Genomic DNA, 14,431 nt, shown 5'->3' on the forward strand with positions numbered 1-14,431 from the left:
CTTTCGCCATTTTCTTCATTGAACGCACTTTCTTTGGGTATAAACAATCATAACCTTTTCAATTTGTAAACAGTTATATAAAGTTATTATAGATTTAAATAATAATCTTTTGAGACAATGAGAGCTTAAATTTGAATCATTATCGGTTTAGCCGTCGCTGAGAAATCGAAGTATGTTTCGTTTTTGAAGCTTTTCGTCGCTATTACCGGTGCTTTCGGAAGCGGAAACTAGGCACTAATAGTCTCAAAGTAGATTTATATATCCACTAACTAACAAGGTCTGCCAACCAGATGATTTTACTAGTAAGTTTTATAAAAATTTGCACTTCATTTCGCTATTATTTGGTAAAAAACATGAAAATGAAATTTTTTTATCTATCACCCTGTAATACCGGAACCAGAAGCCGGATCAACTTTTCAAGACTTGCAAGACTTGCATCATAGTTTGTAAAATTTCAGTTAGTTTGTAAAAATCGGTTGAAAAAAACGAGGGCGCATTTTCTCCTAGTAATTCAATAGCAAGCTATGGGGCCATCAGTAAAAACGGAAATCATATTAGTACGATGGTGCAAACATTATCACGCATACGGAAGGACCATTTGTAATGTTTGTTTTCATTTAGTATAGGAAAACAGCATATAATAGTACAATTTTACTTTATTACCAAATCAGTTGCACACTTATACTTACAGTATAGAATAGTTAGTTTTCATTTCGGTATATACAATCATTGACTATATCACCGTAATAAATATACAGTTTAATGACTATCATCTTTCATGGGCTCCACTTACGTATGGTTTTGTATTTGCTATTGTAGGAGAAGATTTCCCGTTGATTGCCACGTGCCATGCATGTAGCGTCGTACGTTTCGACTGTATAGTTCGCTGATATAGATCCTAAAATACACAAAACCTACTACAACACGCGATATTATGCATAGGTGGTAATATTTCTATCTTCAACTCGAATCCGCTCCAGCTGGAATCGATAGTATTGGTAAAGGATCCGTCCAGTACACTTACTTTTCCTATCTGGTAATATAATGAATTAAAAATATTAAAGCACCGTTTATCGGTAAGCCAAGATATAGTTAGACAAAACACACACACGAGAAAGAACAAACAAATTTGAATGATTCAGCCTAATTTTACAATAATCTGCTATTAATTGCAGTTCTCGAATAAGAAAACTTAGAGTGCATGTAAGTAAAGAGACGACAGCTGTTTGTTTGAAACAAGCAGTATCGTTCGAAACGAACAAGCGACCAGTCAAACACAATACAACGATAAAATGTTTCAAGTGAGATGTCGTCACTCTTCTTACAGGTACTCTCAGAAAACTCATTTCCATGCTCAAGTACCTGAACAGTAAGTTTAGAGTGCAGCAGCAATAAATTCTTTCTGTTCACTAATTCGATGAGGAAACTGTTTTAGCATGGTACAACATAGAGATGGGCAATTCGTTCGCGAACGGTTCAAAAGAACTAGTTCTTTTGAAAGAATGAAGTAGCTATAGTTCTTTTTTCGAGAACGGTAGTTCCTCTGTTAAAAATCGAGGGATCTTTTTTTTTGTTTTTTGAGCTCGCTCAACCTTTTTTCAAGAACGGTACTAATAACAAAAATTCGTTACGAAACCTCAGTTTTACTTCGAGGGACCTTTTTTTTAATCGCTTAAGCTTACAAAAGTAAGTTCTCGTTTAGTCTTTGAACAAACAATGCAGAATCATTGCATGGCTATGGATCCTACTGACACTAAGAATCCTTCCAGGTCGGAGCTCGAACATACGACAATTGGCTTGTAAGACCAGCGTCCTATGCATCGAACCGCCAACCCGGGACATTTGAACAAACAAACCAACTATGAATAGAACGAATGAACGGCTCTGGAGAACTAGTTCATTGAACAAGCCCATCTCTAGTACAACAGTCTAAAATTATAGGGTTATCAGTAAACTTTAACGGAAATGTTTCGTACTTAAAATTTATTGGTTGGTATTCCTGCTTTGCTTAAATAACTAATCTGTGGATGTGGTTGGTATCGATAACGAAGTCACTGCTATTGGCTGGAGGATTTTTGGTCTTTCGCGTCAATTGGCGTTTGGGCTGAAATATAAAGTAAAATTAATAAAGCTTTCATGGCATGCATAGGTCGAAAAGGGCTCCAACTAACCTGTCCATTTTTATTAATCATTTTACTCTGCTCGATGAGACGAGATGGAACCAACCACAAGGCATCCGCAAGCGTAATGAGCACGTTTGTTAGATGGCAACACTGAGCCGCCATACGAACTTGGGCTCCAATGTCATTCTTATCCGGTGGGTGCACAAACCTGGGTGGGAGCGGTAAAATTAAGGGTAAAGTTTGCGAATGGTTCAAGAGTTTACCTGGGCGGGAATAACGAGGGCGCTATGATAGTAGCAACGTTTTGTTGTGACATCTTGTTCGAGTCCTGTAAATCCACGACTAATCGGAAAAATGTTAATAGTTCCCGTAGCGTGTTGCGATTCTCGTGTGGTAACAACTGACAAAGTACAGCTAATGCTTTGTACTGGTCATGTGGAGGTAGAACTGTCGAGGAAAAAATAAAATCAATTGCTATTTTGATTGAAGCAGGTTCCGTTCTTACCATTTGTTTGATAAAATAAATGCACAAGATCGTTTGCCAGCAGCGGCTGAGGTAGCTCTCGAAGCCAACGCTTCAAAAGGGCGCTTAGATCATGTACCCCTGCCTTTTTGAATAAAGGCTCTACTTTCTCTGGCTTGTAGTAAAAACTGTGCTCGATCTCGTTATAAAGTGTCTCGGTCTGTTGGGAAAACAAAAAAGTTAACGAATGATTTCTTGTTAAAAGAAAAACCACAAACCTTTTGCTTGTGACCCGGCACTCGTAGGATGCCTTCCTCTCTAGCACCGCGTAACCTTAGCTGGGATAAGATCGCTTGCAATATCAGAGGTACGAGCGTAGTGTCCTCACCGGTTATCTGTTGGTCCCGTCTCACCAGGGCGTTTAGTGACACTCCAAAGACATTACCCTCCTCTTTTCGTTTTCGTTTGAATGGTTTCCGTTTGTCCAAGGTAACATGGTTCTTATCGAACAAAGAGGCCAGTTCCAGCCACAGTAGCGGCTGCAGTCGTTTCAAGTCACATTCGGACACTTGGTCAATATCGCAGAACGATTCTCGGAGATTTTGCAACTGCCACAGCTTGTGGGTAGATTCATGTGGCGTGGATGTTTGTTTGACCATGCTCTCGAAGCTGATCGGCTCGTAGGACGATCGTAGAGGAGAATTTTCCACGGAGCAGAGTAAGCTGCTGCGTGGTGGAGAATTCGGGGGGCTTTGCTCGGACGACGAGTTGCCGGAGTCATCGTTACTCTGGTTGCCGTTGAAAAGATTCGTATGACTTCGAGTTCCAGAAATATGCTGACCTCCGCGAGTTCTGTGGAATTAACACAAAAAATTATTATTATTATTATTGGAAGTCGTTGTGGATTTGACAAGGATGCAGCTGTTTGCATGTGCAGCTCATCCATAGCCGAAGCAGAACAAAGTCGAAGTACGGCGGTAAAATTGTGGGGATAAAAACGTGAGGGTCACTGATAACATCGATTGATTGATTACGAAAAATCTGTAATTCCCGGATCATTTTAAATAAATTGGTTGTGATTGATATCATGGTTTTTATAGTCCGACAACTCGAAAGCAGTTCGAAATGTCATACTGTCTTCGTGAATATTTCGCTTCGGTAATGATTTAGTCGCCTTGCTTGCGTTCTAAATGAAATGAAATAATGAAATAATAATGATTTATGCTCTTTTATAATGGATGCATCACTAACATAGTTATGAGAAGTTGAACTCATCATAATCCAATACAAATTCGAATTTCTATGTGGAATCATTTTCAATAGGATTCGCAACATTCAAACTCTTAAATTCTGAAGCTATGTTATCAAACAGTCAAAAACTCTCAAATTCTGTAGCTATGATTAAAAATGTTCAACATTTGTATGCCATCTTTGATAAATTTGTTCGAAAGTTGAGCTTGGTTTCCAATGTAGTACTGAATAATAGAAGTTTCAAATCTAACTGGAAGTAACACACTTTAACACATGGATCAATAAGTCCCGAGACTAAAGCAGAGATGGCGCTCGTAGTAAACCACGTCTATCTAGAGTACTAACCTTTGCTTGAAACGGGTCAAAATTTTAAGTCGATCCAACCAGAAACAGCTGAGCTATCGAAGTTGGAGTAAAGTCGTTTTGTAGTTTGTTTAAAAAATGGAAAAAACCGAGTTTCGTGTTTTGATAAAACATTGTTTTTTAATGGGTAAAAACACCGTGCAAGCGAAACAATGGATTGAAAAATGTTATCCGGACTCTTGTCCATCAAAAGCAACGATTTGTCGGTGGTTCGCCGAGTTTAAACGGGGTCGTACCGACACAAATGACGCGGAACGCTCGGGTAGCCCTGTGGAAGCCGTTACACCGGAAAATGTGAGTGAAGTGACAAAAATTATAATGAAAGATCGTAAAGTGAAGCTCCGTGAGATGACACAGATATCATATGGAAGTGTATTTACTATCCTTCATGAAAAATTGAGCATGAAAAAGGTTTTTTCCAAGTGGGTGCCGCGATTGCTTTCGATGGAACAAAAACAGCAATGAGTCGATGATTCAGAAAGCAGTTTATCGCTATTTACTCGCAACAAAAAAGATTTCTTGCGTCGTTACGTGACCATGGACGAAACATGGATACATCACTCCACTCCAGAGTCGAAGCGGCAGTCATCTGAGTGGCGCACAGCTGGCGAAAGCCGTCCGAAGCGTCCGAAAACGCAGCAATCAGCTGACAAAGTCATGGCGTCAGTTTTTTGGGATACGCATGGCGTAATTTTCATTGACTACCTCGAAAAAGGTAAATCGATCAACAGTGATTATTAGATTGACTTACTGGTGCGTTTGAAGGAGGAAATCGCAAAAAAAAACGACCGCACATGCAGAGAAAAAAAATCCTTATTCATCAAGACAATGCACCCTGCCACAAGTCGATGAAAACAATGGCGAAATTGAACGAATTGGGCTTTGATCTGCTTCCCCACCCCCCATACTCGCCAGATTTAGCTCCCAGTGACTACTGGCTCTTTGCTGATCTTAAAAAAATGCTCCAGGGAAAAAGAGTTGGCTCAAATGAGGAGGTCATCGCTGAAACTGAAGCTTATTTTGAAGCGATAGATAAATTTTTTTATAAACATGGTATTGAAAAATTGGAAAAACGTTGGAACCATTGCATCACCCTAAAAGGTGATTATGTTGATGAATAAAAAAAAATTTTGCAAAAAAAATGTTGTTTCCATTGTTAGTCTCGGGACTTATTGATCCATGTGTTAAGTTTGATTCTACAATCAATTGAATGCTTTTTATACTGTACCAATACTACAGGGTGGGCCGTTTAAAGTGGAAGCATTTGTTTCTGAACAAAATATATGAAAAAAAAAAACATTTTTATTTATTTCCATTTCGATTATAATTTGTTTTGTTTCAAGAAGATATGTTGCTATTTTGGAAAATGATATCGCGTAAATGGCCGTAGATTCCGATATGACAGGTTTGAGGGTTTTTAGTGGCATATAACCGACAATTTTTCTTATTAACGCATCCAGGAAAGCAGAACAATTTCAGTGCGTTCTTTTGGTATGTACTGTTCAATAGTTAAATTGTCTTGAAACAGCACCGTAATCCGTACCCAGGATTTCGTTTCGGGAGGGGCCCTCGGATAAAAAAGTAATGTTACTGAAGATTACTTATATACCTAATTCTCGGTGTGCCTTTTACCGGCGTTTTTAACAGACACTTTAAACTTTGTCATGTTATTTCTAAAACACATGTCTAAGACCTTCTAAATATTTATATGGCAAAACAATCCACAAGACTTGGGATGATGCCATATATTCTGAGATCATCAACATTCATTAGCCGATTCGTGGAGAAAGGAAAACATCTTCTAAATTTATAAGTCATATAAGTATATGGTCATAAAAATTTACTTTGGCTATACTGGTTTCGGATTCAGGTTCCGGAAGTAGTGGTCTGAAATTCCAAAACAAAACTCACATAAACTTCTCAAAGATAAATTAACGTTTGAGTACAGATAATAGTACAAGGAAGTCAAATCAGGTGAACGAGGGTGATGCCCAAGTAATTGAAACCGTTGATTTTAACCATAGTAGCGATGCTCATTTAAGGCCATTTTTCAGCGATTTTGGTCTTCAATCGCTGCTTTAATGCACGCTAATACTGTTTTTTCTGATTTGAGTTTATTGTCGGGTAATCATTCTGTTCTCTGGTGTATAGCAATGGATTCAGCCAAACATGTACTAGAAGTGCGCTTGCGTTCGTTTGAATTTAAATGGCCTACTCTGTACCAGAAATTTTGAGTAATTTTAATTTACAATTTTTAATTTTGTTAAATTCTCCACCAATCTGCAGAAATAAATGGTATCAAAGACATCTTATTACCAAGATATCCAGCTCTCACATTTTACGAACAAATCAAGAACTTCATACATTTTTTTGCGAACATGGCGTCCTCTGGCTAATCCGCATCGAATATTGTACATACATATACATAAGTATAGGTGAGAGAAATGTCAAACTCGTGCGCGCGAAATTCGCTGTTCATAAGTTATGTTGAATGTGATACTGTGCGATGGCGTAACATAAGTTATAACTGATATCTCTCTAAGCTGACCAGGTTCTGATGATATCTCAACAGTAAAAATGGAGTTATCTACGCAATGGGTTGCCAGCATTTGTGCTGAACATCCAATTTAACCCACATCAGTACTCGCAATTTTACCTAAAACAAAAGAATAAGATATTTTCCAAACAGTTTTTATCAAAATATTTGTTGTTACTATGTAGAATATGATACAGGCGGATAATTTTTATTCGTTTCCATAGTAGCGTAGTAAATGAGCCAGAAACATTGAATATAAAAACATATATTCGAGCAAGATGGGCCATCACTGGCCTTAGCCTGTCACGTTAGTGACACAGCAAATAAAAAAAAACATATATTCAATCTCCAACGGAGCACGATTTCGGTGACTTATTATGCGGTAAACATCAATCATTTCTTAAACAATGACTACAAAACTACGAACCTGTGGTTCGAAAAATTTCGACACCCTGTACAACTGTATTATCAGAAATATTCTAGTCCTCTTAGTTGCGAGACTTTTAAATTGGATGACTTTCTTCAAAAGAAAATGTCAATATTACTATTTTAACTGAGTCCCACCTTAAACTAAACGTTTTTATATTTTTCTCCAATTATACAATTAATTGACTCGACAGGGCAGCTTACACATCACTCAATAAGTCGTGAGACTAACTTTTTTTTCTTCCAAAAATTAATTTTATTCATCGATGTAATCTCCTTCAAGAGCAATAGAATCATTCCAACGCTCCTTCAAGTTTCCAATGCCGTACTTGTAGCAGGATTTGTCTTTTGCCTCAAAATAATCTTCACATTCATCAATTGCTTTTTCATTTGAATTGAATTTCTCACTGGTGAGTGATTTTTTTTAGATCAACGAATAGCCAGTAGTCACTGGGGGCCAGATCTGGACTAATCGGTGAATGAGGTAGCAATTCGAAGTGTAATTCGCTCGATTTAACCATCGTTGCTATCGTCCCGGGTTGGTGGTTCAATGCATAGCCCGACCTGGAAGGATTCTTATTGTCAACAGAATCGTAGCACCAGCTATGCAATAGTTCTGTACGCTACGAACCGATTGCGAAGTCTTTTGAAACAAAAGGCTACATTCCAAGAAAAGAAATGTAATACCAACACAGAAAAAAAAGATTTTTACAGGTGACCTAATTCTACAAACGATACAATTTATAACTTGACTTTCAAATGACGCAGTATTCCACTCGTACATAATTTTACAGGCTCCAAATGTAATTTGCACTCGGCTACCAAATGCCGCTGTATGGATTTATATGTATCAATTATTCATCCAGCATATCTGTGGTTCAGTCGATTAACTGACGTGTTTTCTGAGCTGATGGTTGTTGGTTCAAGTCGCGCTGTCGCAATCGATCTTTTGATTTTTATTGTACTCAATTTCAAGCCATGTAATTTTCAGATCACACAATTTTACATGTTCTTGAATGTACATTCGTGTGAAATACGACGCTCCATTGATGTGCATCTTAAAAGATGTAAAATCACAAGATTGTTTCGAACTGTGAAGGCGTTTTTCTATCGACTTGTGAATCGGTGCATTGTCTTGATGAAGCAGTGGTTTTTCCTTCGATACATGAGGTCATTTTTTTAATTAACTTTTTGCATTAAAACGATCTAATAACGCTATGTAGTAATCGTAATTGATTGTTTTTTCTTTTTGAAGATAGGCGATGAAGATTATATCAGGTAAGTCCCAAAATACTGAAACCATAACCATGCCAGCATACTGTTGTGCTTTTGTACGTGGTTCATCGGCTGCAGCCAATTCAGATGATCCATGTTTCATCCATTGTCATCATCAACACGTTGTTGTTTTCATTGACTGTGAGTAAACGCTACACCCACTTTGAAAGGAAATTTCTCATGGTAAAATGTTCATGCATAATTGCACTCTTGGAAAAAAATGAAATTAAAGCTTAATTTAATCTTACTCAATTTCAATTTACGATTAGATATAACCTAATAGAGTAACCACTCCAATTGTATGACCATGTTTGGTTCATTTCGATAAAGCAGAATCCGAATAATAGCCTTTGCTAGGGTTGTACAGTAGCAATGATAAAATAACACACGAAATTGTTTTGAACATGACAAAAGTAGCTTCACTTGAATGGCTGTCACGTTTTTTCTGATTTATTGAAATGTCACACATAGTCTTTTGAAAGTTGGTACTCCAATATATATCGATTTGGCAATGATATCACCATCTGAGTGTCAGTCACGCGTGTTATTGAGTAATGCGTTACCAGGAGGAATAGGAAGTTGCCATCATCTTTGAACGATCCCATCATCACAAGTTTTTGACTACTTCTAAATTGCAACTTCTGGAAGCTACTGGGATTGAGATTACATTTACATCATCTTCACTCAACATTTTCGGTTCATAATAGTTGAAGAATAAATGTAAAGTAAAAATTTTATTACAAGAGCAAAACGAAAATGATGATTACAGCTAAAACGGCTCTTATTTATAATTTACATATTTGGTAATTTCATCTTATTTATTGCTACTTAGAACATATCTAAGTCACTAGGCGCAACTGCTACTCACCCAATAGTACAGGATGGATCCGAACCGGATCGAATCCTTGGTATATGTATGGTACCCAATCTCTGGAAGTTGAGCAATTCTATGCCCTCTGCGAAAGAAAATAACAATTAGCTTCACACTCGAAGAATAATCTTAAAATGGCAACAAACCATTATGAAACGGAATGTCACAACGAACGTGCGTCCCACGAAAAAGCTCTGCTGAGCCACGTAACGGTGCGCTTGGTGTCCGCCGTAAGTTTTGCTTGCCGCGGATCGGTGTTGGTCGGACTACGGCGCCGTTGCCACCATCGAATACGGATACAAAGCGTGGGATGTGATGGTGGTGCGTTGCATTGCTGTTCCAGCTTTCGTCGCCGGGCAATGAGTCCAACGAGTCGGGAGTGGCACTTCGTGATCGTGTCCCCGTGCTGGACGAATCCAAATCGCGGAACACATCACGGATGTCCGGTTTTTTGCTGCCGCGATTTCGAGTCCTTCCGCGTACGGTTCGGTTTAGGGCTTTCACCCGTTGTTTTACTGCTTCCGCGTGCGCCGTCGAGAGACTCGCAATGACCGGCACTAGTTCAGTGGTGGAAAGCTCGCGACCCTGAAAAAAAGCAAAAGGTCGTGCGGTTAATAGTAGCGTGAAATATAGTTTTTAATCATCTTCATCAGAATGAAAAAAAAACTGCATTGCTGCCTGAGGGTCTACGAGGAAGTCGAAGACATTGATTTTGTATGTAGATGAAAACGAAGGACGGACAAGATCATGGCCAAGAAGCGTGCGATCAAACCGACCGCATCGGAGACGGTCTTTTTTCGTACTTTGTATGAGCCCCTTACCAACTACGTCTACGTGCCGGAAAAGGTGACGAAACGATGACGCATTTACCTCGATCTATTATATCTCAGTTGGATGGTCAGAACTATATGAATTTGATATTTGACCGTCACGGTGGCTGAAAATCAGGTTCAAGATAGCAGCCGTAAAAATCAATTTATGCGAATAGTTGACTTGAAGATACGAAGCAAAACGAGTATATTTTTATGTAGCGATGAAGTTTTTTTTCTTCTTTATTTGATTAATCAACGTTTTGCTAATTGTTGTGGAGGATCAAAACGACCAACGAGATTTTGAGTATTCGTTTCCATAAAGCATCCCAAAATTTATTTCTGCGAATGCGTTAGAGGTATACAACAGATTTGAGAACTTATAATTATAGATCAAAGTGCTACAAAATTATCAATTTTGGTAAAACATTGACAAATTCTGTAACATTTTCAAAATGACTGAAGTATTTGTATTCGTCGTTCAGGGTGATCAATGAGAGGTTCAATGGGAAATGTATTTATTTTAGTCTAGAACAAAGCAAAACGTTTCCGCACCGTACCTTTGGAAAGCCATCGCAATTTATTGTGCAGAAGGAGGTCGGAACTCTAATCCTCCGTTTCTTATAGGAATTCTTTGGAGATGATGGCAGTGCACGGAACGACCGAAATCAGCTCTGCGCCTAATTCGTATTACTGTTTTTGAATTAGTTGATTTTAACAACAAAATTCCCAAAATAACTATGAAATTAGTTAAAATTGAGAATTTACTTTGCTGAAAAAAACTCTTATTTTTAGAGAATGTGTTTAGTTGGCGAATATCCTGGACACAAACCAGCAATATTTCAATCCAACACGAAATTCTCATTGACAACTAATTTTGTTATTAAAATCAGAAAATTTGTTTCTATTTATCTATCACTATCATTGCTGAAGGACAGTACAAAGAAAACAAAAATGAAACTGGTTTTATTAACAAGTTTATTAGCCAAAAAACTAATGAGAAGTGACAAAGCAAAACAATCCATTAAAAAGCTAAAAAGGACAGCCTTGTTGAAACTGCTAGCAAATTGTTTTTATGTTTTCGCATGTGTTACGATATATCCATATATAAATTTCTAAACCGATGTTTGAAAATGACGTAAACCTTTAGTGGAAAGTATATTTATTCAGAATTTCTGCGCATTTGAAGCGATTGTGCGCGGAACAGTGAAGTGAATTTCGAATTTTACACTCTAATTGTATATGTCAAATGATGTTTTTTGTATCTTCCAACCTTCCGGGCTACGCCGTCCGGTGTACTATTTGTATTCGGTTTTTGTTTTCCGAGTGCTCAAAGTTTTCAGTGAGAGAGTCGATTTGGTGAAGTTGAATGAAGAAAACAGCGATTTAGAAGAAAAATTGTCAAAAAGAAGTTTATGTTTCGTTTATGTCTTTTTCTCCAATACAACATCGTATTTATACCTGCCAATATAGAAAAGACAACTGCGACTGTATTTTTTTTCGGTAGTAGTGTACCATCTAGTGGCTAGTAGTCATTACGGTATTAACGTTTTTTCGGTGACAGTGCGCCATATAGCTGCAAATTGCAGAGGCCAATTCAACCATTTACGTTGGTTGAAAACAACGTTCTATTTGTCAAATTCAACTAAAAAATTAGTTGAACGGAAATGAAGTGTGCCTTAGCTAAGAAATGACAGCACGTTTAATTGGTGAAATCAACTAAAAAAATAGCGATTTCAACAAAAATTTCATTATTATTAAGGGAATGAGAATTAAAATATCTAAATTAGCAAAAGTAAGATTTTTTTAATTGTCTCAAAAAATAACTAACTAAAATCAGAAAATTAACTAATTTTTCGCCAAAATGCTGATTTCGGTCTTTCCGTGTGTGATTCTGACAAGATGCTCTTTACAATTTTGATTGCAAAATTCATAACCTCTACTAAACGCAGAAAAAGTATTGTAAAATTTTGCTAATAGGTATAGTGACAACAATCAATGTTTTTTAAACAACCATATTCTAGTTGAAAGAAGCATATTTTGTTTGAATCTGCAATATCTCATTTCGAAAAACTATTCTTTGTGGTTAATCGAATCAGCTTGTATTTCGACTGGAAATGACGACAGTGCCAACACGTATCACTAGGGCGGGATTCAGGGATAAAGAAATACAAATAACTGTGAGATAAAAATGGTGCCATTATGGTCTTTTGTCGGGGAATGGTCGTTAGTACATTTCGAACGGTTCTTAAAGTATGTTTTGCCTTTCTCTATAGAATTACTGTAAACACTGTCTTCCGAACGGAGCTTCGGAGACCCATAGTGTTATATACCATTCGACTAAGCTCGACGAGATCGGAGAATGTTAGTATGATTATGTATGTGTGTGCAAATTTCAACGATTTTACGCTCGATTTTTCCGAAGATAGTCGAACCGATTTCAAAATGAATTAAACCGATCAGTATCTAACGGGGAAAACAAATGAATTGAGAATACAACTATGTCATTAAAACCACGATAATGTTACCGCAGAGACCGGACTCGAATCCGTAGCTAACTCCTTACTTTGCAAATTAAACTATCCTGCCTTTGAAAACTCATGAAGATAATTGACTAGAAGTCACTGCTTTTATCACATATTAGCTGAGATAGTCAAATAGATTTATGACGCTGATGTGTGTTTGTTTTCTGTTGAATTTATTTCCACAGATATAGGACTGTAGGTGAATGCTGTGGTGGCCAAGCACAGCGAAGCATGCTTGGTTCTTCTAGTTAATCCTCTTCGTGTGTTTTCATATGCAGGGTAGTTTAATTGGCAAAACAATTTTCCCGGTTAGGATTTAGCTACGGGTTCGAGTCCTGTCTTTGCGGTTACATTTTCGAGGTTTTCAGCCTCAAAACAGGAGCTCAAGAGCGTTGGACTGAAATCGATATGTCAATACTGCAGAAACTGTCTGGTTCAATGCCAAATCGAATTGTTGAAGTGCTTGGAAACGGCGTCGGTCATACTAAGTATTGGCTTCTGATCGTCTTCGCAACTTCCTTTTCATATCCATCGCCGCACTGAAAATCAATCATTCGGTTAAATGAATGTCTAACCAATTTTCATTCTTTTTATCTATTTTCAACTCCAAATGCAACATAATGTTAGATCTAAATAATCAATTTGTAGAGAAATTCTTGTCTATGAAACCAAACAAAAAATAGTTATTATTTTATTCATAAAATACATAGGAAAAATGGGGGTCGGCTAAACAAATTCATATTCTAAAATATAATGAATTTATTTTCTTTCCCGTGACGGTCAAAAATATTTATTATTTTAGAATTTCATGCGAAAATGTGTAATTTTTTGAGAGATTTAGTAAATTATGAGTTATTATTTGATTTTTAGTAAATTTAAAATTATTTGATTTTAAGAAAGTTTAAAATGACAAAGTTTAGCTGATACCGAACTCAATTGATTAGTATTTAGTAAACAAAATTTGATAGGGAAGACCGGGACTAGTGCAGACGCGGGGTTAGACCGAACAGCTTTAATTTTAAATACAGTAATTTTTTCGATCCAAGGATTGACTTTGTAAACGCGTTTTCATGTAACAGACAGGTGTCAGTTAACTGGATGATGCTGAGTCAATTCAGTTTGGCGTCAGTCGTATTTGTGTTCAAATGTGTACGTTTTTTACTCAATTTTTTCTAAATTTCTGATTTTTTTGATATATTTGACTTCTGTATATTGTAATGATGGTCTGATTAGTGTGTGGAAAATAAAATTATTATTGCGTCTCAAAAATGAATTGTCTGCACGGGGCTAAATCGGACAAGAAATGTGGGGTTCAACAGGACACATAATTTTCTACTTGAAATTCCTAAAACAATCAAATAGTCTTCAATAAATAAATAGTCAGTTTCAACACCAATTATTTGCAGTTTGCTCGTACATCTCAACCAAGTCAGTCGATAAACCAAAATCGCTTACGTTCGGGACAGAAGAAATCAAGTACAGTATTGTGTAGTGAACAATAGAAGCAAATTACATTCCTTTGGTGGAATTTGGCCTTTCTGTTTCAACAGACTTCGCAGCCGATTCTTAGTGTACAGAATCATTGCATGGCTAGTACTATGGATCCTACTGACATTAAGAATCCTTCCAGGTCGGGGCTCAAACATACGACAACTGGCTTGTAAGACCAGCGTCCTATGCATTGAACCGCCAACCCGGGACAACAACAATAGAACAATAGAACGATCTCGAAATGAGTGAACCAAACGAACAAAAGCTACCGCCGGTACGAAAGAATACAATTATTGTT

The 14,431-nt window shown here is 37.3% G+C and overlaps 1 protein-coding gene across 1 annotated transcript in view; it reads right to left on the minus strand.

Annotated features, from left to right (window-relative positions):
- Window positions 1-638: 638 nt before the first annotated feature.
- LOC131427712 (rho GTPase-activating protein conundrum) overlaps window positions 639-14,431 on the minus strand; it is a 203,399-nt gene continuing 189,606 nt past the window's right edge. The window contains exons 6-12 of the mRNA XM_058591150.1: window positions 9,455-9,893; window positions 9,306-9,393; window positions 2,865-3,438; window positions 2,629-2,806; window positions 2,387-2,570; window positions 2,172-2,331; window positions 639-2,104 (exon numbers count right to left, since the gene is read on the minus strand). Of these exons, the coding sequence (XP_058447133.1) occupies window positions 2,009-2,104; window positions 2,172-2,331; window positions 2,387-2,570; window positions 2,629-2,806; window positions 2,865-3,438; window positions 9,306-9,393; window positions 9,455-9,893 (1,719 nt within the window). The 3' untranslated portion in view covers window positions 639-2,008. The remainder of the gene's footprint in view (window positions 2,105-2,171; window positions 2,332-2,386; window positions 2,571-2,628; window positions 2,807-2,864; window positions 3,439-9,305; window positions 9,394-9,454; window positions 9,894-14,431) is intronic.

This window comes from Malaya genurostris, chromosome 2 (genome assembly GCF_030247185.1).
Source record: "Malaya genurostris strain Urasoe2022 chromosome 2, Malgen_1.1, whole genome shotgun sequence".
Lineage (NCBI taxonomy): Eukaryota > Metazoa > Arthropoda > Insecta > Diptera > Culicidae > Malaya > Malaya genurostris.